This window comes from Balaenoptera acutorostrata, chromosome 4, assembly GCF_949987535.1.
Source record: "Balaenoptera acutorostrata chromosome 4, mBalAcu1.1, whole genome shotgun sequence".
NCBI lineage: Eukaryota > Metazoa > Chordata > Mammalia > Artiodactyla > Balaenopteridae > Balaenoptera > Balaenoptera acutorostrata.
In genome coordinates, this window is record NC_080067.1 from 119598838 (window position 1) to 119621239 (window position 22402).

Sequence of the window (22402 nt, forward strand, 5' to 3'; positions counted from 1 at the left end):
TTACCTCTAGATGTCTGTTGTGGAAGTGCCATGATGCCTCACATTTCTGCAGGAAGCATAGAAATTAATATCTAATATTATACATAAAAGCTGAAAAAGCGGACATATTACAAAAGATAGTGATTTGTTTTTAGTATTCTACTTTATGTAAACTAGAACACTGTGGAATGAAGTCAGATAGACTTTTTTTTGCCTTGTGTCACATTTAATTTTCATAATTTTCTAAGAAGTCAATAAAAGGACATGAAAGATTGCATTTTTATTTGTCATTTTAATAGGTGGACCAACAGTCGCAGTATATTCAAGGATACAAAATTCTTTATCGCCCATTTGGAGCCAGCCATGGTGAATCGGAGTGGTTGGTTTTTGAAGTGAGGACTCCAACCAAAAATAGCGTGGTTATCCCTGATCTCAAAAAAGGAGTCAACTATGAAATTAAGGCTCGTCCTTTTTTTAATGAATTTCAAGGAGCAGATAGTGAAATTAAATTTGCCAAAACCCTAGAAGAAGGCAAGTATAACGAAATGTGCGGTTACTATGCATTGCAATACTTTTGTTAGGCTTTTATTAACTTAATGGAAAAATATTAATGACATTAAGTCATAATATTCGTGCCATTAATTATTCACTGTTTCGATAGTGAGCATTGTATTTTGCTAATAGAATTTATTTAATGAGAACTACTAAAGACCAAAATTCTATTATACTCGACTTGCTTTGGTAGTGGCCTATCTAAGAATGTGTGAATGTGTACTTAATGACATATTGGATATATGTAATTATGCAGAACTAAAATTCACATCTAAAGATGGAATTATCCTCCATTTGCTTGTCTTTCCATTAATTATTTTTCATTCATTTATCAAATGTTATTTTGAGTAATGATCTGTAAATAAGGTGAGTAATGTTTTGGTTTGCCCAGGACCCTCTGGGCTTAGCATTTTATGCCTCCTGTCCCTGGAAACCCCTCAGCTCTAGACAAGCCAGTATGTTTGGACACTCTATAACTAGAGATTAAAAATTAGTATTTACGTAAAGTTTAAAGGTTACATGTCACAAGTATACTCTTTAAAAATAACCAGAATTTTTCCTAAAATGTCTTTATTACTTTGATTACAATAAATTATAAGATACAGTTAGTAACATGGATGGTTAGTATTTATCTTTATACTTTTGAACATTTTTAGGGAGAACACGGGACTAAGGTTACAGGGTAGGAGAAAGAGGAATTCTCCTGGGATGTTTTGTGGAGATAATCTGTATAACTTTGGTTATGGAAAACTCACAATAACAATAGGTTAGCGATATCGAGGAAAAACAAATAGTCTGGGACTATTCAGATTGGGTGAGATACAGCTTTAAAACATAGACATATATGGATATAAATTTAATATGTTTTTGTTTAAATGTTAAATGCCTGCTTTCAGTGTTCTCTAATGTGCTCATAATATATCTACTTTTTAAAACAATTTCATAGCACCCAGCGCCCCACCCCGAAGTGTAACTGTATCAAAGCATGATGGAAATGGAACTGCAATTCTTGTGAGTTGGCAACCACCTCCTGAAGATACTCAGAATGGAATGGTCCAAGAGTATAAGGTAAATACATGTATAGCAATTTACTGATGGACACCGCTCTCCCCTGAAGGGGGAAAAAAAAACAAAACAGCAAGCTTGGTTAAATTGTTCATGGATATTTGGCGCCATCTGCTGGTCCACACAGCAGCCTGTAAAATTATTTTTAAAATACTTTCCTGTTAATTCAATAGTTGTGGAATAATTTTTTCTTAAGCCATTTGAAAAAAAGAATTTAAAAGAGAGACTTTACCTGGTCACAGTACATATAGGTACATATAATTTCACACAAACAACAAACGTAAAGGCTAATAAAAGAATCTCTTTATTTTCCCCTTAAAAAACAGCTTAAATACATTTTGCAGAATTAGTTTGCCCCATGGAATTGTATCAGATATGGTTTGATTTCTTTCTTTTAACATGTTTGGAATTTTGTAACTTTGGAGCTAAGTTGGAAAAATTATTTTATTGTGCCTGAAAATATTTTTATAAACCTTGTTTTCATCTCTAAACAAAATTTTATGTCTCAGAGGAGATTCAATTATAAACTTCTGTATATATTTAAGTGAATTTTTTAAACATATGATGTATTGTCAAGTAATGTAATCCAGTGATTCTGAATAATTATTTTTACCTGTGAAGTTATCAGCTCTAATCATTGAATTTAGAGAGGCTTACATAGAATCTCCAGCAGATATTTTCAGGCATGCCAAGGTACAATAAAAATTAAGGACATGAGATTTATCCTGTTAATGAATATACATTAAAGCACAGTTTTAATGAGCTATGATAAATGAATAAACGATAGATTGAATTAGGGAAATCTCAATAGAGAGTAAATTTTATGTGTATTTTTTCAACACTTATGTAAACACACTACATAATAGAAGACTTTTAGCTGCAGAACATGTATTTCTATAGACACTGCCTTATATGTCCATTGTACTTCAGTATTTTTCTAGTTACTAACTAAATTATGATACTTACTAAATTATCTCATATATGTAAAAATTTATATATGTTTATTGATATGAAACTAATGCTAAGAAGGTAAACACATTTACCTTCTACAGGTAGTTTCATGCTAACATCAGAATCACTTATGGAATCATTTTCCAAATATAAGTGCCTGGCCACCATTCTCAGAGATTCTGATTCAGTAAGTATAATAAGGCCCTTGCATATATATTTTGGTAGATCTTCCCAGGTGATTCTGATGTGCACTTTTGGGTATCTGATGTGGGCTTTTGGGTAAGGCCCAAATAAAGACCATAAATGTACTTTTGAGTACCAAATTAATTTGTACAATGACCAAATATACTGAGCTCAATTTTAGGTATAACAGTTTATTTTAAAATGATTTTTAAAAACAAACTAAAAACCTCTGTATGACACTTGCATGTACTTTAAAAGGGTGACATTTTTAAAGTATTTAAAATACTGCCATAAATGCACTGTGGCTATTTTAGGGTATTTCAAATAGATCTTCTACTGTAATTGAGTCATTAAAAGGTAAGAGTCTCTACACTTTCAAGTGCCTTCTCATGAGTTTCAAGGTTATTTCAAGACTGGGAAGTGATGGGGTACTATGGTTCAGTCCAGAAAAATAAACCGTTATAGAGATTTTTAAGCATATAAAATGAGGCAACGTCTCAGCTCTTAAGCAAAATTGTGTAATGTAGGCATTTTCCCCTAAGAGTCAAAACTCATTTCTCTCCTAAAGAAATGTGAAAGGGTGGATTTCACTTAACTTCATGGTCAATTTAAAATAATAAAATGCCTTTCACAACCTGATTGACTGGTACAAAATCAGTTTGTGGCTTTGGTTCAGCTGTGTAATGTAATTGAGGGGAAAAAAATCACAAAGGACTCTTTATTTCCAAATGGTCAGACCCTGGTATAGAGTCTGACCATTTGTTGGTATTATGCAGTGAAACTATATTAAAATAATATTAACTTTCAAAGAAAAAAATTAAAGGTTTTTGCCCGTGTGATAGAGGACACTGACACTCTTAGATTTATTTTAAATCCCATTTCCTGTTACAGTTTAGACAATAGGCTACTTGAAACTAATCCTACACCTTGCTTAAGGACATCGTAAAGAATACAGAGCATGTTTTACTACTCCATGGATCATTTTCTTATAGAAGCTGAGTCCAAATACTGTCATGCATCATATTCAAGCTCTATAACATTGCAAAAGATCGCTCTAATAATTAAATAATCCTTTAGTGAAATTTAAATTAAGGATGATAGCATAGTTCAGAAATCTTAATTTCCTGAAAATAATTTCCTACCACAAATATCGAAGTTAATGAGACATACAATAATTTTCTTATTAGGAGAATATTTTTCTTTTAAGTCAAATATGTATTGTTATGCTTTATGATCTTATATATGTTATTAAAGGCTAATTAATATTACTGTAAATACAAGATCAGAGTGCTATTTTTCTTTCATTGATAATAGTTCAACCTACCACAGGTGGAATAAATCCTAGGATGATCCTTACTCTTTATGTTCAGTTTTATTTTTAAAAACCATACTTATGCCAAGATACTTTAGGTTATTCAGAAAATCTCTCTTTTTTAAAATATTTATTTATTTATTTATTTATTTATGGCTGTGTTGGGTCTTCGTTTCTGTGCTAGGGCTTTCTCTAGTTGTGGCAAGTGGGGGCCACTCTTCATCGCGGTGCGCAGGCCTCTCACTGTCGCGGCCTCTCTTGTTGCGGAGCACAGGCTCCAGACGCGCAGGCTCAGTAATTGTGACTCACGGGCCCAGTTGCTCCGCGGCATGTGGGATCCTCCCAGACCAGGGCTCGAACCCGTGTCCCCTGCATTAGCAGGCAGATTCTCAACCACTGCGCCACCAGGGAAGCCCCAGCTCTCTCTTTTTAAATCAACTGTTTCTCGGTTTTGACATGAAAGGTGATGGGACTGTGGCAGCACCAGGTAATTTTATCTAGAGAACTGCTGAAGTAAAGTATTAGACACAGAGTTTCCTACTCATTTTTGTTTTGTGATATCTGGTCAGCTAGTATTATGCAAGTCCATAGTAGGTAGGCAAATACTGAATGATAATAGGTAAGTTATTGTTCTTTATCTAGATGTATACAGCTTTTTGCAAGTTCCTTTTATTTTTTTTCCTGGCATATAATTTCTAGGTGTTAAAAAAACAAAAAATCCTGATGATAAGGTTAATAAGAACCAGGGTCTTGGTAGAATCATTTGTAGAATCATCTGATATGATCCTTTGTAGAAACTTTTGTACAATCACCTGATATAATCCTTTAAAAGCATATATAAGAAGGTTCAAGGAGGTCTTTAAGGTGCTACTAACACTAGGTTTGACTAGAAGAGTCTTCTCAGAACTAGATCCAGGGAAGAATGACTTTTGAAACTTCCTACATTAGGTTCATGATAGGTCTGAACTCTTAAGTCTAAAACCACAGTGCTGATCTTTGCATTAACTTACATAATTTGTTGTGTTCTTCTTATAGGTTTGGTGTCTGGGCAATGAAACTCGATACCATATAAACAAGACAGTAGATGGTTCCACCTTTTCTGTGGTTATTCCCTCGCTGGTGCCTGGGATCCGGTACAGCATAGAGGTGGCAGCCAGCACCGGGGCCGGAGCCGGGGTGAGGAGTGAGCCGCAGTTCATCCAGTTAGGTGAGCGCCAGTGCAGATCTGGTTCGAAAGACATATCAGTGTACCCATTGTCCTGCTTTTCTTTTTGGTATGTAGTGGAGCCAACCATTGCCAGTTGAATAGGCTATGGAATGCGGCAATAGAATTATGAGAATGATGGTGTTAGCTTTATTTTATCTATCTATAATATCGCAACTGCATTTAAACTTATCCAAGCACACATTTTTCAATGATATTTTAAGCAAAAGGCTGTCAGTATTGTGTCATCCTCATCCTGTCCTATTGAATTTTTTTCATCTTTTCAATAAATACTATTAATTGAGCAACAAGGATACCTCAGGGAACAGGAAAGATGCAGTCTGCACCTGCATGGAACTTTCAGTGGTTTGGGTTTAAAAAAAAAAAAAACTTCCTCGCAAAACCTAAACTAGGTATTGGAAGTTTACAGCAATATGCAATTTATATTCACCATTTATGTGTCTATTTAAAATTGTATTGCTTTTGACAACAAAAGATAGATTGAGATGTAAAAGAGCATTGGAATATGACATATGCTGATTACTTAGAAAGTTAAAAATGCAATGTGTGCTTCAAAAGTGGTTAGATGAATAAAAAAGAAACACAAAAACCTGACAGAAGCCTTAGTTACCACACTTCATGATAGACAATGTGACGTGAACATAAAATTCAAATTTATTGGTTACCAGTAAAATCTGAAACAAACAACAAAAAACAGCAACAAAATTATAAATGGAAAGGGGAGAGAAAAGGGTCAGATATTAAGAGGTGACATTTAAATTAAGTAAGATACTAAGAAGTATATAGTCAACTTCGTTCCTTCCACATCAGAACTGAAGCATTAGTAATATTTCATGCCAGTTGCTAAATTATGAAAATGAATCAGATACATGAATCTTTATACATCACAAATAAGTATATAGTACTGTTGCATGTTGATAATATTGATGACAACTTAGAAATTATTTCAGAACAAAATTAAGAAGCATTCCACTGTGAATAACTTTGTTGCTGTACATAATGAACTTTGCATTCATTTGGAAACGGCTATTGATGTTCCAGTGTTAAGACTGCTACCTGCTGTAACAGATAACACTTGCAGAGCTTCTGGAGTGTAATATAATAAAGTCTACCTGAAGTCCAATGGTTGTAGCTATGGAGGGTCACAGGCTGATGAGGCGTCGCTTCTTTAACATGGGGCTTCCAAGGTTGACCCTGGGCCAGAAGAAAGGAAGAAAAGAAACACATAGTGTGGAGGAGGGTTTAAATGGCACATGTCTGGAAATGGTGCACATCACTGCTGCACAGAACTTGGTCTTGTGATTCCAAACAGATGAATGGCAACACTGCAAAATCAAGTAACTGGCTAGGGAGCTACCTCCCAACAACTCTATGCTATGAGAGTACCATGCAAGTCTTTAGTGGAGAGCTTGCTGCTTCTGCCACAGCCATTGGCCAGAATTTGAATTTTGAATTATCTTTTACAACCAGCACTTTGTTTTTCAACAGAGATCATAATATACACAACTTTTAAGCAAAAATAGCTTCATGGTTTATTTCTGGTTCATTTATTCCAAAATTTTTAGGCAGTACCGAAAACTATGTTTAAAAATTGCTTGATGCAACTGTTACAACGTTATCTAAGGTATGGGGGAAAATAGTCTGAACGTAGATCTTTTTACTCAAATAGTTGCCTAGTTTTGTGAAGAGTCAGTATTAACTTATTAAAACTGAAATTAAAAGTTACATGGTGATGACCCTATATATTGTCATGTCATTTACTTATTTTGTATAATATATGACTTTCAGTACTGGGTTTTCAAATATGAATTAGAAAAAGGACCATGTGTAATTTTATTTATTTAAGATTTAAATCATGGGATTTAAGGGTCAAATTGGTTTTCTCGAAATTATAGATGTGTTCCAATTTTCCATAACTTAATATAGCCTCAGCTGCAGTGAGACAAAGACTGAGGTACAGAGAGGCCATTTTAATTCATTAGTCACACCACACTTTATTCTGTTAAGCCCATCTGGTCGCCTGCATGGAACCTCTCTTGGCAGTCTCCATAAAATCTGAAGCTACCCAACTTAACCTTGCACAAATAGCCATGAAATCTATAAACCTAGCAGGTACAAAGGGTGTAGTAGAAATAAAAAGAAGAGTCGGCTTGATGAACTTTCAGAGGATGAAGTGCTCGTAGGATAACCATAGATAAAAGAGTCTGGAACATGAAATAAAACTTTCAGTCAACAAACAGTTGAAGGCAGGTGACGGCAACTGCTTGTGAAAATAAGTTTTTCAGACTTGACCCTCCATAGAATGAAATCTGGAATTCTGTTCAAGAAAAAAGCAAATAAAAAACACACGCATGCTCAACATGAGTAGCAATTTAGCCTTTTTACGTAGACAGGGGTGCTATTTTCCTAAGACTGTTTCCTTAGCCATTGAATGCTGCTTATTTTACCTGCCAGTGTCTTAACAGGATGCAATGTCATTTAATAAGAAAAAATAATCAGTAAGCATTTTTTTCTGTTTGAGAAATGTTATTCATAACTAATGAGTTATACCAATTATTTTTCTTGGAAAAAAATAGAGTTTTGGACTGAAACAAATGTTTCTACTTTAAAGCAGGTGGTGTTAGCAGAACATTTTCAGAGTCAAATGCACTGGCTTCAGTAGTTGTGGCACGTGGGCTCAGTAGTTGTGGCGCATGGGCTTAGTTGCTCCAAGAATAGCCATAAATTCTATCAATTTTTAATTCTTGAATCAAAATAGCTGACAGAAAACAGGAGACTTTTTGACTATTCATAACACTTGATAATTCTTGCCCATATTTAATGAACGTTCTTACAGCTATTGCTGGCCGTGGTTATTATTTTAAAAGAAAGATTTTTCATAGTTCTTTCAATGGTAACATGATTTTAATTTTTCATTGGTTTTTTATTAATGATTCTGAATTTTTATAGACCCTTCTAAACATAGTTTCAAACGATGTGTTTCTGAGGCAGTTAAGCGTCTTAGACCGTTCAAGGGTGGGAGGAGGGGAGATACACACACACAATTTGTTTTCATTGTCTCATTGAGTTTCACACCCAAATTAACCCAAAGACGGCTTTTCAGATTCGCATGGAAACCCCGTGTCACCTGAGGACCAAGTCAGCCTTGCTCAGCAGATCTCAGACGTGGTGAAGCAGCCAGCGTTCATCGCAGGAATCGGGGCAGCCTGTTGGATCATCCTTATGGTTTTTAGTGTCTGGCTCTATCGACACCGGAAGAAGAGAAATGGGCTGACTAGTACTTATGCGGGTATCAGAAAAGGTATTAGCTTTCCTAAGTTTTCCATATTTTACTATGTTTACATAACTCTTCATTTTAATCTGTGACTCCAAGTTATTCATGATTATGCATATCCTATATTAAATTATTTTAATATATAAAGATTTTCAAAAGTGCTTCTATTTTATTGCAATATCTAGGTATAACCTCCTCTTGAGTATCAGTAGTACAGATAGGCTTATCAGTTTCAGGCCCAGTTCCTTTAAAATATATTTCACCAGGGTAGGTCTACACTTCGTTGTGATACCATTCCCTTGTTCTCTTAGGGAATTACTTTATTACTTTATATTCTGTAGGAAAATTTTTAATCTCCTTGTCACAGGAATTATAAATCCAGGCTTTGGACTGTCACACAACTTTAAAGGGGGTGTTGTTGCCCTTTGTAAAGCTAAAGAGATTATTTATAAATAATGATATTTCTGATTATTTCTAATTATTTATAAAATAGTTTCTTAATAAATGTGCTTCAGTTTTCAGAGAGAGGAGGCTTAGTACTTTTTTATTGTTAAATTTAAAGTTGCAGAGCTGAATATGTATATACTGTTAATGGGTGATGATGATTTGTTAAAAATGTGTTTACAGTTTAGAAGAGAAGGTTTATTTGGCTGCAATTGTTGACAATTTTATGGACGAGCCAAATATGCTAAGGATTTCACAGACACTTTTACCACATATTCTCAAAGTCTGTAGATTGGTGGTTGGTATTTTATATTTTTTAATGAGGCTGTTGACACTATCAGATGGATAATCCTTTTGCCTTTCCCTCCTCAAATAGCTTCATCAGCTCTGGGCATCAGATCTGGGCTCTAAGGCAGGGTGATTATAAGTCCCAGTTTTCAGGCCACCGTCCCAATTTGTGTCTTTAGTCCAGCTAAATTATTGACAGTGCTCCTTTGGTTCTCAAAACTGTCCTAGTTTTTAGATGGCAAATTATACATTCACCCTAGTTACAGGGTCCATACTTAAGTCTAAGATAACACTTTTGCTGCAAAGCAAATTTAAAGAGGATGACCAGTAAACACATACCCCCCTGCACCATCACCACCCTTTAAAAAAAAATTGTCTACATATTTCCTAAGGGAACATTTCCTACGTGGCTTGGCCAAGTCATTTCTCTGATCAATGATATGGCAAAGTCAGAATTTGTTAGTGCTAGCTAGACCTTTTCTCAATGAAAAGTTCTATTGAATATCCCTCTACGCTTGTAAAACAGCCTGGGACAACAGTCTAAAATATTTGTGCCCTTGGTCCCAAGGGGTCTTGGCAAGAGTCAACACAAATTCATCACCCACACTGTGGAAATCCATGAATATGCCTCCTGGCCATGGCTCCACAGCGATCTCTTCATGTACATACGTTCACCTTAGTGTTACCATCCTTAAATATGTTTTTTTCAGATAGGTGTCCTATGCAGAGATAAAGCAAAATGTCAGTATCCCTGCCTGTGAAATGGAAAATGAGGGCTGCGAGGTTACTGCAAAGAGACTAGGTGCTTGTTACGTATACAAAGTAGATCAGTGTCAGGCACACGTGTTACCATATAAAACCTTTGACTGAAAAACAAGGCGGAGAAGGGGTTTGTGGGTGTCTGTGTGTTGTGAAGCTGGGCAGGGGCAGGCTGTTGGGAGTTGTGTGTTTGAAATCCCATTTGAATGAGGAAAAGTGACTAATTAACTTCCAGACGTAGAGTCTCCTGAATTCCCCAGGAATCCTGTATTTTTTATTGCCATAAAGTATGATAGCTGTGTAGTTGTAACAATTGAATGCTCTCTCTTGTCTTGAAATCTAAATATGTGACATGAAACCCTCTTCCCTTCTGAAATGTTTCTTTTCTTTTACTAATGTACTTTAAGCATGCTGGCAAATGCCTATGTGCCCTTTCTGCAAAACCTATTAAACTAATACCATTGTCCTTTTAACTAGCTTGTGTTTAAGCAGAAATCATAGAACATAATTACAAATGTAATTGGTGAGCATTTGATTCTGCTTTCCTCACTTTGCCGTGTTGGCACTTTTTCATAATTCTGGTCGTATGCAGTTTTAAAAAGTGCATCCTGAAATCTTACATTGTCTATGCTCGAAACAATGCTGGTAATTCTAAGAAAAAAAGGAAGTGAAATATTTTAAAGAAATCAATGTAAAAGAGCCTGTTGACCTATAAACCATCAAACCAGAGTGTGACTTTGGGTAATAGTGAGCATTTTTAACATTTCCCACCTACATTTATCTGGAGGTGTGCCCCTGCTTGTACCCTTTGTTCACATACATCCACGTAGTGGGAGTTTATTTTATTACTGGAAGCTTTGAGAATTAAGTTGTCCTTTGGTGTACAAGCTGTAAAAATTTCATTTAGACAGAACTCTCTTCATCTCTTCTTCAATTCCTTAAACTGAGGTTAGCAGTTGGCTAGGAATACCGAGGGGGACATTTCATTTTTTGCCTGTGTCCTTTTGATTGCAAATTAATGTTCAGGCACTGAACATTCTTGCTTGAGTAGCTTTACTTTCAAATGTATCTCTTTATTATTTTTTATGAGGACTAGTTACTATGGCTCTGAATTTTTGATTGCAGCTAAATTACATTGACTCTCTGAAAAGACCTGACTGAGAGAAAACACAATAGAATTCCTAAGACAGAGACTGCTGAGCAGCAAAGGAAGCCCAGTGTATAAACTGGATCCCCGGCACTGAGGGTTTTGTTTTTGTTCTTCCTAGTATGCTCAGAAATAAAATGGTTTGGTAAGAAGTGACAGTTGTAAAGGATGCTACAGGCATTTGAATTTGCAACCCCAGTGCTCTAATCTTCAAGTAAATTTCTTGGAGACGTTCAAATGTGAAGTGGAAAAGACATTTTTGGCAGCTTTTTGATCCGTGATAAGTAATCGATATTCTAGTTTGTGTGTATTAAGGATTTCTTAAAAGCAAATTTTAGTCTACAAGGGAGTAACATAGATTTCCTTGCTTTCTTTACCAGAGCAGTGTTTACTTTAAATTAACGTGAAGAGCTTGGAAAAAAAAATCAGCCTCCTCCCTCTGTGAAATGACATGGAAATAGCTCTGGTGTGATCCAACACCCAGGAATGAGAGAAGATAGGAAAAGTGGCGGAGGCAAGGCTGCTACTTTTGAGGTCTGCAGTTCAATTTCAGGCATTATTGATTGGATTAAGATTTATAACTGCAGAGTGAAGGTTTTCAGAGGGGCATTATTGTTTTATTGTTTAGCTTTTGGTGTGGTATTTAAAAAAAAATGCTCAGCCTACTTCTAGAAAGCTTCTAAATGTAAACTATAATAGAGAAGTTAAAGTTTAAAACTCCCCATTTTTCCTGTCCGTTCACAAATTTCTATCATGATAAAAATGTAGCATTACACTGTTTATATGATAAGTATCAGGCATTTCTTGGCAGTGGAACAATTCAGTTTTATGGGGTTTTTGTTCCAGTTCTTTCTTTGCTTGCTGCCTTCCTTTCTTCCTTCCTTCTTTCCTTCTTTCTTTCCCTCCTTTCCTCCTTCCCTTTTCCCTTCTCTTCCTTCCTTCCTCCCTCCCTCCTTCTGTCTCTTTCTTCCTTTTTTCCTCCTTCTTTCTTTCTTTCCCCCCTCTCTTTCTTTCTTTCTTTCTTTCTCTCTCTCTCTTTCTTTCTTTCTTTTTCTTCCCCCCTCCTCCCTCCCTCCCTCTCTCTCTTTCTTTCTTTCTCTTTTTGTCTTTCTATCTTTCTCTCTGTCTCCTTCCCTCTGTCTCTCTTTCGATGATGAATACTTAAATGCACCTATTAGTTAGCCCATTTTAATAAGCATTTACTTTAAGATTTCTAGATAAGGTTTAGGCAAGACCCTGATAATACTTGTTTAAGAACACATTATCCAATGTTTGGAAATGATTAATAGTAGAGGACTCCTGTTTGTACTAAAGCCATGAGCTAAATCTCTATTACTAAATGCAGGGGTCATTTGCAGGCTAACCCAGCACAATCCCCACCCCCTCCCGTCCTAGAACGTCAGACCCTTCAAAATGGTACCTCAGAGACAAGCTTCTTTTTTAACCTCAGATTTGGTTTTATTCATATATCAGAGTGTCAGGACTACTGGCTTAGTTATTTACATTTGTTTTATGTTCAGCTGTCTGCTTGATTTATACTAATGTGATATGTTCCCTTTCTCTCTTCAGCTTAATAACTGGTTTATATTTTGTTTTGATTTTTCAGTCCCGTCTTTTACCTTCACACCAACAGGTATATATTTGCGCTTACCCCCCTCCTTTTCTTTGTTAGTTTGGCATGTGTTGTACTATTGTGTTTCTGTTTTTATTTCATTTTCTGCAGTAAACTGGGGGGAAAGGACTTACAATGGAAGACAGTACTTCATTTACTCATGCCAGGCATGCACTTGAAGTAGAAATGGTTGGTGTTGCTTGTCATTCCTTCAATGCCGTTACTTATTCGTGACTCCGCATTGCATCTTAGCCTTGTTTGCATGTGTTTCATTAGATAGACACACTGTGTCTACCCTCAGCATGATTTAACATGCTAATGATCACATTGATTATTTCAGACTTGGCAGTGCATTTTTTTCCCTTAACTTAAGCTTTCAGGTTTTCGAACAAAAATTTCTCTCCCTTGCAATTCTCTATCCATACAATCAACGTTCTTAAAGGTAACCAAAATATCCAGCACATGTGAAAGATAAAACTTGTCATTTTCCTTAAGTCCGAGTACTAAGATTCCGTTCCATTCAGTTTCTTTCGAAGTGGGTCCTCTTCTTTCGATTCACCTTTAGTAAAAGATGTACCTGTAGCCTTGCCTCCTCGGTTTTAATCCAGTTATTATAATCACTGGACGCAGTTATCTCTCCTTAACAGACTCCCAGTCTGGAGTTCTTCTAAGCAGAATTTGGCAGCTTTTAGAAACATATTTCTTCTTAGAAAATGGGTCTGTATTTACAGAAAAGCTAATATCCTTAACCCCTTGCCTGACTATGTGCAAATCTTTTTCTGTTATGGCTAAATTTTATACCCATAATTTATTAAGCCGAGAATGCTTTCAAGAGCATTAAAATATATTTTCACTATGTATACATGTCTGATGAAAATATACTGAGAAGGGTTTTCACAAGCCACAATAAAAACTAGGTCGCGTTCATTAAGAGTCACAACTTGGCATACATTTTTGTGTGTGGAGAGAAAGAGGGTTTATTTTAACGCTTACCTTTGTCTTACTGGTAATCATATTTCTGGGGAAATGGTCTGGTAGGTTTTTTTCTTCCCAAATTTAAGATTCCACTTACATAAAGTCATGAAATTACATGATCTAATAATAAATTCAAAATTAGAATCTATGAGAATGTGAATGTACAAACATGTAATAGTTATAGTTAATAAGAGTGAACTGAAGTTTGCTTCTGCTTAGTTTTCAACCTTGTTGGCACGTAAAGAAAATAAAAATAACTTATATCTAATTCTGTACCATCTTAAAAAAATACTAGTTCAATTGGAAATCTGTTATTTCCTGTGATGAATTTTTGCAATGCTTCTAAGTAGAAAGGAAGAAAAGATGCCATTCTAGAAATATGCTCATGAATGTCTTAGCTTTGATATATAAACACAAACATGTCTATTAATTGTTCCTTTTTTTTGGTAACATTCCAGTAACTTATCAGAGAGGAGGCGAAGCTGTGAGCAGTGGAGGGAGGTAACTATCCTGCTTGTTTTGTAGATTCTAAGGGGAATTCCAGGTATTTCTTCTTGTCTTCATCGATGACATCACTTTCTTTGCTGAAAAGGTTTAACTTAAAGGTGAAATTTGTTTAAATATTTCGGAAGTACTCCATTCTGTTGTGCTGTGGAGCCAAGCTTGTTTACATACAAATGCACTTGATTGGAGCCGTTGCATCTTAGTCAGTGAACACCAGAGGGAGCACTTTCACCGGGAAAGACAGACTTGCTGATTTAGCAGATGATTAAAAGGAGTTAAAGTAATTAAGCGATGGCATTTATGAAGATTAAGAAATATAGCTAGTTAACAGATACTATCAAAGAAAAAGTGTTCATTTGGAAACCTGCTGAACACAGCATTGGCTCATAAGTTGTTGTAGTTTATGTCTGTTTGTTTGTTCTTGTTATGAATTCAACATAGTTCAGTCTCCATTTGCCGGGAAATATGTTGAAATAAAAGGAGAATCTAAGTAGCTTGTTAACACGGAGGTTTTTTTTTTTTTTCCTCTCATTAAAATGAACCTCAATCCTACATTTATGATTTTTTGGTAATTATTATTCAGTGAACTTTAATATATTCACAGAGAAATCACAAATTGATGTGACAGGCGGCTGAAAGGGGCTGAAAGAAGGTATAAGTTACATGAGTCAAGCTTCAGGATTTTCTATGATAATTTTTTCTTTTCAAAAACAGTAACCTCTAGCTTAAGGTGTAAGAAAAAAAACCTTTCAACCAAAACCATTTTCTAATTCAAATTCAGTTAACTTATTTGAGTGTCCTGCTTTGTATAGTTAGATAATGTGGTTGCAACTGGAAAACATAAAAATAAGAAAGAGTGGTGAAAAAAATGTTGACCACCTTTAGCAAATGCTGTACAAATTTGACAATTAGCACTACTCTTTTTTTTCCTGGGTACTGCTGCTAGCTTCCTGTTTTCATACCTGTGAAACAAAGCCAGCCACTGAAAGACCCCAAAGCTAGGGAGGTCTTCATAAGGAATAAATCCACTTGATTCAAGAATTAAACCAGGGCATGTTTTTGCATCCGGGGCAATTCTGTCTAAATCATACCCCAGATATTCATGAAACAGTCTCTGGCATAAGAACATTCTCTCGTGGATAAATCTGGAACCTGATGATATAACCACCTCTCTACATGTGTATATTCATGACGGTAGACTTCAGCTTTCTCATTAATCAGATCTTATGAAAATGCTTATTGAGCATCTTCTATGGGTTCTGCACCAGCCTCTGTGCATGAGCACATGCACAGATGCGCTTTCTCTCTCACACACACACATGCACACACATATAAAATATGTCTAGTTTCTGCTGTAAAGGAATTTTCAACCTAGGTAGACCAAATTATCAAGGAGGAAATGATGGCAGGGATCTCTCAGTACCAAATGCTAGTTTCTTCAGCAGGACTGAAAAATTACAAAGTTCCATTTGGAAAGCTCGCTAAATCATCATACAGAATTAACCTTCTGAATGTAAAAATAGTATAACAGTGAAATGGATTTATTTTAAATACCAAATAGAAATGATCTTTTTACCAAATAAAATGACAAAAAATGCTGGAATGTTATAGAGGCAACAGTTAAATAAAGATCTTAGAGTTAGTGCTCAAAATGACAGTTAGATACACAATTTTAAATTTATTTATTCATCAAACCTATTTATTGAATACCTACAATGTGACAGGCAGTGTTCTAGTTGCCTGGGATGCATCGGTGAGCAAAGTCAATAAAATTTCCTGTCCTTCTGAACGTTACATTTAGTAGGGGAGATAGAAGATTAATAATGAACATTTTTTAAAAAGTCAACTCTGTAGTAGAAGCAGTTGGTGAGTGCTTTGGAAAAACTAGAACAGGGTAAGAGCATCAGGAATGCATTAGGAAGAGGTCTCATTTTCTAGCCATTTGTGAGTGTGTGTGTGTGTGTGTGTGTGTGTTCCATGATCCAGTGTGGTAAGAGAATGAACAGTGAGTCACACTCTTGTACTCACTTCTCTGATGCCATCCCTTAAACATTGGATTCCCTCAGGCATCTCAGACTCTGTGAGCCCTCACTGTATCACCCAACTCATCTGGTTAATGACACCTAAGTCAAAATGTCAAGTCATCCTCTTTCCTGCATCTATTACTGCATTTTGTTGATCCTACCTTTTTCTCCCTTCACTATCGCTGTATTGTTTCACTTCAAGCTCTTTTTGCCCCTTGTCTAATCTGTTAAAAATGCTCCCAGCAGTCCTACCTTCATCTACCTTCATTAGAACTATTTCCTGTTAATTCCCTTTGCCCATTGGAGCCAGAATGAAATTTTGAAATGCATATGGATCATGTCTCTGAGCTTCTGAAGATCCCAGTTTTCAGTAGAACACACCATATTTAAAATAGCAAGTCCAAATTGAGCAGAGCATGTGAAACCCACAACCTCTAGGGCCTTGTAGGCCTCCTCATATCTCTGTGTGCCACCCCCTACAATCCACTGTGTCAACCCACCTGCCAGTCACCAATATTGCATTCTCTTCTATGCACTTATTACATCAGCCCGGAATATGTCCCCCCTCCCCTTGTTAGTTGGCTGAGGTTCACCTGCTGTGTCCTCCGTGAACTTTTTGTGCTGTATAAACACCACAGTTAAGCACCTAATAAGAGGTAATGCAATTATCTTTTGTTTATATCAGGGGTCAGCAAATTATGGCTCTTGGTCTGAATTTGGTCTGACACCTGTTTTTGTAAATAAAGATTTATTAAAATACAGCCAGACTCATTTGTTTACATATTGTCTATGACTGCTTTCCCACTACAATGGCAGAGTTAAGTAGTTGAAACAGAAAATATATGTCCCGCGAAGCCTAAAATGGTTGCCCTCTAATCCTTTACAGAAATAGTTTTCTAACTCCTGGCTTAAATGATTGTTTCCCACAATAGAATGTGAGATCCTGGAGTTAGAGGCTACGTGATTTATTAATCAATAATTAAATGCATGAATTTTTGTAATGCAATAAATGTAATTTATTGGATTATATCCATAAATTCAGTATATGAATTATTGATCTTTGAAAGATATCACCAAAAAGTATCTAAAGAAGGAAGGGATGAGTTATTGAGTAAACAAATGTCAGAAGACTTGAGTTCAGTCCTTGATGAGAGAAAATTTTGGGCCCTGGACATTTTCCTCTGATAAAGGAGAAGGTTGAGAGAGAAGGAGAGCCTGAGAGCTCTCCTCGTTCTCAAAACTGTGAATTTCGCTCTTCACATAAAAGGGAAAATGAGGATTGCGGTAAGCAAAGAGACCTCTTCTCAACTTAAAAAGGGCAAAGGATTTGCAATGTAATGCAGTGGCAGATCATGGATATTAAGTGGCTGTTTCTATTCACTTGTTTTCCTTACCTCACACATCTCGAGCTCCTCTTCCAAACAAAAAAAAACCTAGTTAAAATCCAAACCACAGCAGAAACCAGGAAACAGCAGAGAAAGCCTGAAGAAAAGCATAGGAAAGTCAGGCTAACCAGGTCGAGAATGCCAATAGCACATTTCCTGGTAGTGGGAGGTGAGAAAGAAAGAGTTCAGAACTTGCTTCTCTTTGAAGGACTGACCACTCTCAGCTCTATCCCTTGCTTCTTCCTGGGCTTCAAAATTCTTTCAAGCTATCAAAAGAAAGAGGAGACAGTCTATAGGCAACCCTTGCTGCTAGGCCCCTTCACTACTTTCCCCAGCCCCTGGACCCTTTAGTATTAGTATTTTATTTTGTGGTTTAGGAGTTCAAACAGGTTTGTTTGTTTGTTTGTTTGTTTTTGGAGTGAGTGATTGGAATATCTGGAGTAACAGGAGCAGAGGAATTGAAGGTAATTGCATTTGTCCTCTTTTCCTTTGTGACACAAAACTATCCCCTTAATATAAACTGGAAGTTAAATATGGTTTTTGAGAGCCCTAGTCTCTTCCTTTCCCTGATATCTTTTGAAGACAAGGAAAAAATAGGCAAAACTCACATATATTAGCATGAATATATAACAACTAACATATTATATGGATATATATGTATAATATGGTTGCATTTTTATGTGTATAAAATATGGTAATATTATATAATATTTCCGACATATATTAATCACTGTAACCAACGCTGTGTTTTGCTTTTGCTTCATTTCTTATTTTTTGGGCAGCTAAATCTGTCTCATACACACTAGATCATCTTAAATGCATAAAGATAGCTTGAGAGATTGTTAGTTTTTAAAGACCCTAACACCCTTATCAGAGTAGCTACATATGACCTTGACTTCCTCAGAGTCCTCTGAAATATACCCATGGCATTTTAAGATTCATTATGGGCCGGTAATCATGACCCAACCTTCTTCCCTAAATAATTAGCATTCCAAACACAAGTCTGAAGTGAAAGCTAGGATGTGAATTGTTAATCCTACTTCCTGTTGGAAAGCTCCCATACATATGAAAAGTTCTTTCAGCCTCTGATGATATCAAAACGTTCACTTTTAAAAGTGCTTTTCTGAGGGAATCGTAGCATAAAAATATTGTCTATTCCTTTTGAAACATGTAAGACAGGCTTGACCCGTACTTCAAACATCCTATAATATTTCTACAGTGTCAAATACGGAGATTTATTTTTAATAACTTAAAAAGTGATAACACACTTTAAGTTCAAGAGAAAATAAGGAAAGCTAAAGACTACTAAATGCAGAATTTCTATAACCAACACTGATTTCAAAAGCTCCAGATATCTGTGATACAGCTTGCATTTAAATGTTTTAAATTTTAACAGGTCAGCAACATTGCTCTTCAAAGCATATTTTTATCAACAATTTTAATAGTTAATTTATTCAGTTTTAACAGCGTTACTCTGAATGTTAAGACTTTAGACATTACTCCACTCTTCCTTTTATTAAGAATGTTTGAGGGTTTTAGGAAATTCCAGCACTCTCCAGTATATGTGTTTATAGTATTCTGGCTTAGAGTGTGGATTCTACAGACAGGCTACTTGGATTTGAATCGCAGCTCTGCCACTCACTCGCTTTGTGTACCCATGCACGAGTTTCTTAACCTTTCTCAGGTATCTCAGTTTCCTAATCTTTAAAATCTGCATAATAATAGTAACTACTCTGTAGATTATTAGAAGGATTAAATGAGTTAATACATATAAAGGTCAGAACAACGCCTCACACATTGTAAACAAAGGGTAAACATTCACTTTTATGACAGATATATGTATACACAAATATATACATATATATACGTATACAGATCTATAACTTATAAATCCATATTTTTCATTTGAAGTGAATTATTCCTCAAATAACCATCATTTGCATAGAAAGTTTCCTCGGTTGACTCTCTGTATGCCAGCATAGGAACCATGGTGAGTGAAATGTCAGGTTCTTGCTTCCCAGGTAAATGAAAGCGTGGTTATCGCACTTTAGCAAAGAAAATGAAACCATGAAGAAAATCTTTTCAGACTCTGTAGTGCCAGTCTGTTTATTGTGGATCTGACAGTACATCATGCATCATCACCTCTTTTGCTGGATTATCAAATGGAGTCAGTATTGGAAAAGGACCTCAGGATTTCCATTCCTGGACTTCAGTCTGTGTCTCTGGCACTGGTGGTCCAGGGCTGCCATTAATAACTGCTGATGTACTTTGCATTCCCAATGCACAGTGAAAGAGGATTAACATCTGTCGTGCAAAAAAAACCATGAACGCTAATATGTCTTGCAGTGGACATCGTTTTACCAGATTTAATTCAGTAGCTTTCCTTTGTTTATATAGGATTTATGGCATCTTACATTGTCACCATCAGAAAATGTTGACAAGCTTACAGAACTGTGCACTGAAACACTGATGAGGCTCTCTGCAAAATGTCACAGAGCCCCAAACTCACTGGTTTTGAAGAAAAATATGCAAATGTGCTTACTGTGAAGGATCCTTTATCTCAGTAAAGAAGCTTGTTCCATTTTTTAATGAAGTTGTGAGAGGGATCATTATTTTTTAATGGGTCAAAAATTAAGAAATGCAAACTGTCTTAACGAGAATATTCTTTACGCTACTAAAACACTACAAAATATAAGTATCCACGTTTTTTATATCCCATGTTTGATTTTTAGCCACTGTGACTGAAGGCGGAGTAGAGCATTACAAATGGTACAAAATTGGTCTCACCGTTTACAACATGATGGCTATATAAACTGAGGCATGCCTCAGAACATTACGTTATAGTTGCCTTGTCTGTAAAATAAAAGGAATTAGTATATCTTTCAGCATAGTGGACCAAATTATTTGTGAGAATAGTGAGATGAAGGATTTTCTGGAATTCTGAATAGGAAATATCATTTGCTACTTATATAAAACTTGCTTTTATACATATTTTTTTCTTTAGGCCAGGACTTCTCAACATCAGTGAACCTGCCACGCAGCCATGGCTGGCAGACACGTGGCCTAATACTGGGAACAATCACAATGACTGCTCCATCAACTGCTGCACAGCAGGCAATGGAAACAGCGACAGTAACCTGACCACGTATAGTCGCCCAGGTTAGAGGCACAGAGACAGCCTGATAGGCAAGCTTGGCATTGTTAGGAGCAAGCCATGAGGAGACAACTTTCGTTTTCTTCTCCTTAAACTGAAAAGGAAATTTAATCCACATTTTCATGAAATAGTAACCGTTGTTTAGCAAACTAGCCTGATTCGAATATTTTCTCCATCCCTGTATCTCCACACCTCACCCTCCACCCAAAAAAAGTTTCTCAGTATGCAAAGGGAGAATGGAGAACATAAATTCTAGAATAGATAGCAAATAAGGAAAAATGAAATTATACAAAAGTATTCCTCGTCATAAGAATGTATGTAATTATAATTTTAATTGTAGCTACTTATAGTATTTATTTTAAAGATTTTAAGAATAAAGCAGATCAAAAGATCCATAGATCTATAGTTTGAGTGAACCAAATTTTTAATAGCAACAATAATAATAATAATTATATGGTGGTAATAAATAATTTTAAATGAAAGCTAACTGAATGTCAAAGTTAGATTTTTATAGTATACTAGTAAATCCTAAGATACAAGAAATATATATCTTTTACAGGTGTGTATACTAATACTAATTTTGTATTGTGTCTTTTTGGTTCAGAAATATGTGTGGTAAATTGCTTGTTAAAATCTCATGCTAAAACATGACAGTAAAATTTGGATGTAGAATATGCAATATGCAAAGGGAAAAACAGAAAATTACAAATAATTCTTACAAAAAACCTTTTAACATTCATTCACAATATAGGAAATATAAAAAGAATCATAAAGGATCAAAATATATGACTATAGAAGTAAAATAACCCATGGAGTTAAGGAAAAGGGAAATAGAATATGGCATTTAAGTAAAAAGTGTGATGCACTATAAAGAACAAATCATAGTCTCCATTGGATATGGATATGGAAATGACATATCCATGTGATCAAGTCCATGTTCTCTAGAGGTCCATATTCTAGTTGTCTAGGCGAAGAAGTGCTCACATAATTATAAGTAAAAGAAAGATTATGCTGAGCCCAATAAAAGAAAAAATCACAATATCCATTTAAATTAATATGTAGAGCTGTGTTGTCTAATATGGTTGCCTCTGGCTTCAGGTGGCTATTTAAATTTAAATTTAATAAAGCACCATTTAAAATCTAGTTCCTCATTTGCACTAGCCACATTTCAAGTGCTCAGTAGCCACATGTGCCTAGTGGCTATCATATTAGACAATGCAGAATAGAGCATGTCCATCATCTGAGAGAGTTCTATTGGATGTTACTCATATGGAAAGAGTGGCAAATGAAAACAAGATTGCCAAAACCATATTGCCATTAAAAATATTGTTTAACCACTATTATATAAAACTTAATACCTAGAAATTAGAAATAAGAATTACTAAAAGCCAGATTGATCAAATACCCCTCATCCCTGATCATTTGTTGTTGAAATGCAGGGTAGTTGAATTCAGTAGGATAGAGAATTTGCAGATTTTTCTTAAAACTATATTCATTTTTACATCTTTAGTAGTGACCGTGTTAATTTATCATTTTTTAGGATATCCAGTTGAAAACTAATCCTCAAGG

At 35.6% G+C, this 22402-nt stretch overlaps 1 protein-coding gene across 1 annotated transcript in view; it reads left to right on the forward strand.

The window, feature by feature from the left end:
- The window catches only part of ROBO1 (roundabout guidance receptor 1), a 389736-nt gene that overhangs the window by 325817 nt on the left and 41517 nt on the right, over positions 1-22402 (forward strand). Inside the window, exons 14-20 of the mRNA XM_007164102.3 lie at positions 279-510; positions 1478-1599; positions 5078-5249; positions 8371-8568; positions 12786-12812; positions 14225-14267; positions 20684-20838. Coding sequence (XP_007164164.2) covers positions 279-510; positions 1478-1599; positions 5078-5249; positions 8371-8568; positions 12786-12812; positions 14225-14267; positions 20684-20838 — 949 coding nt within the window. The remainder of the gene's footprint in view (positions 1-278; positions 511-1477; positions 1600-5077; positions 5250-8370; positions 8569-12785; positions 12813-14224; positions 14268-20683; positions 20839-22402) is intronic.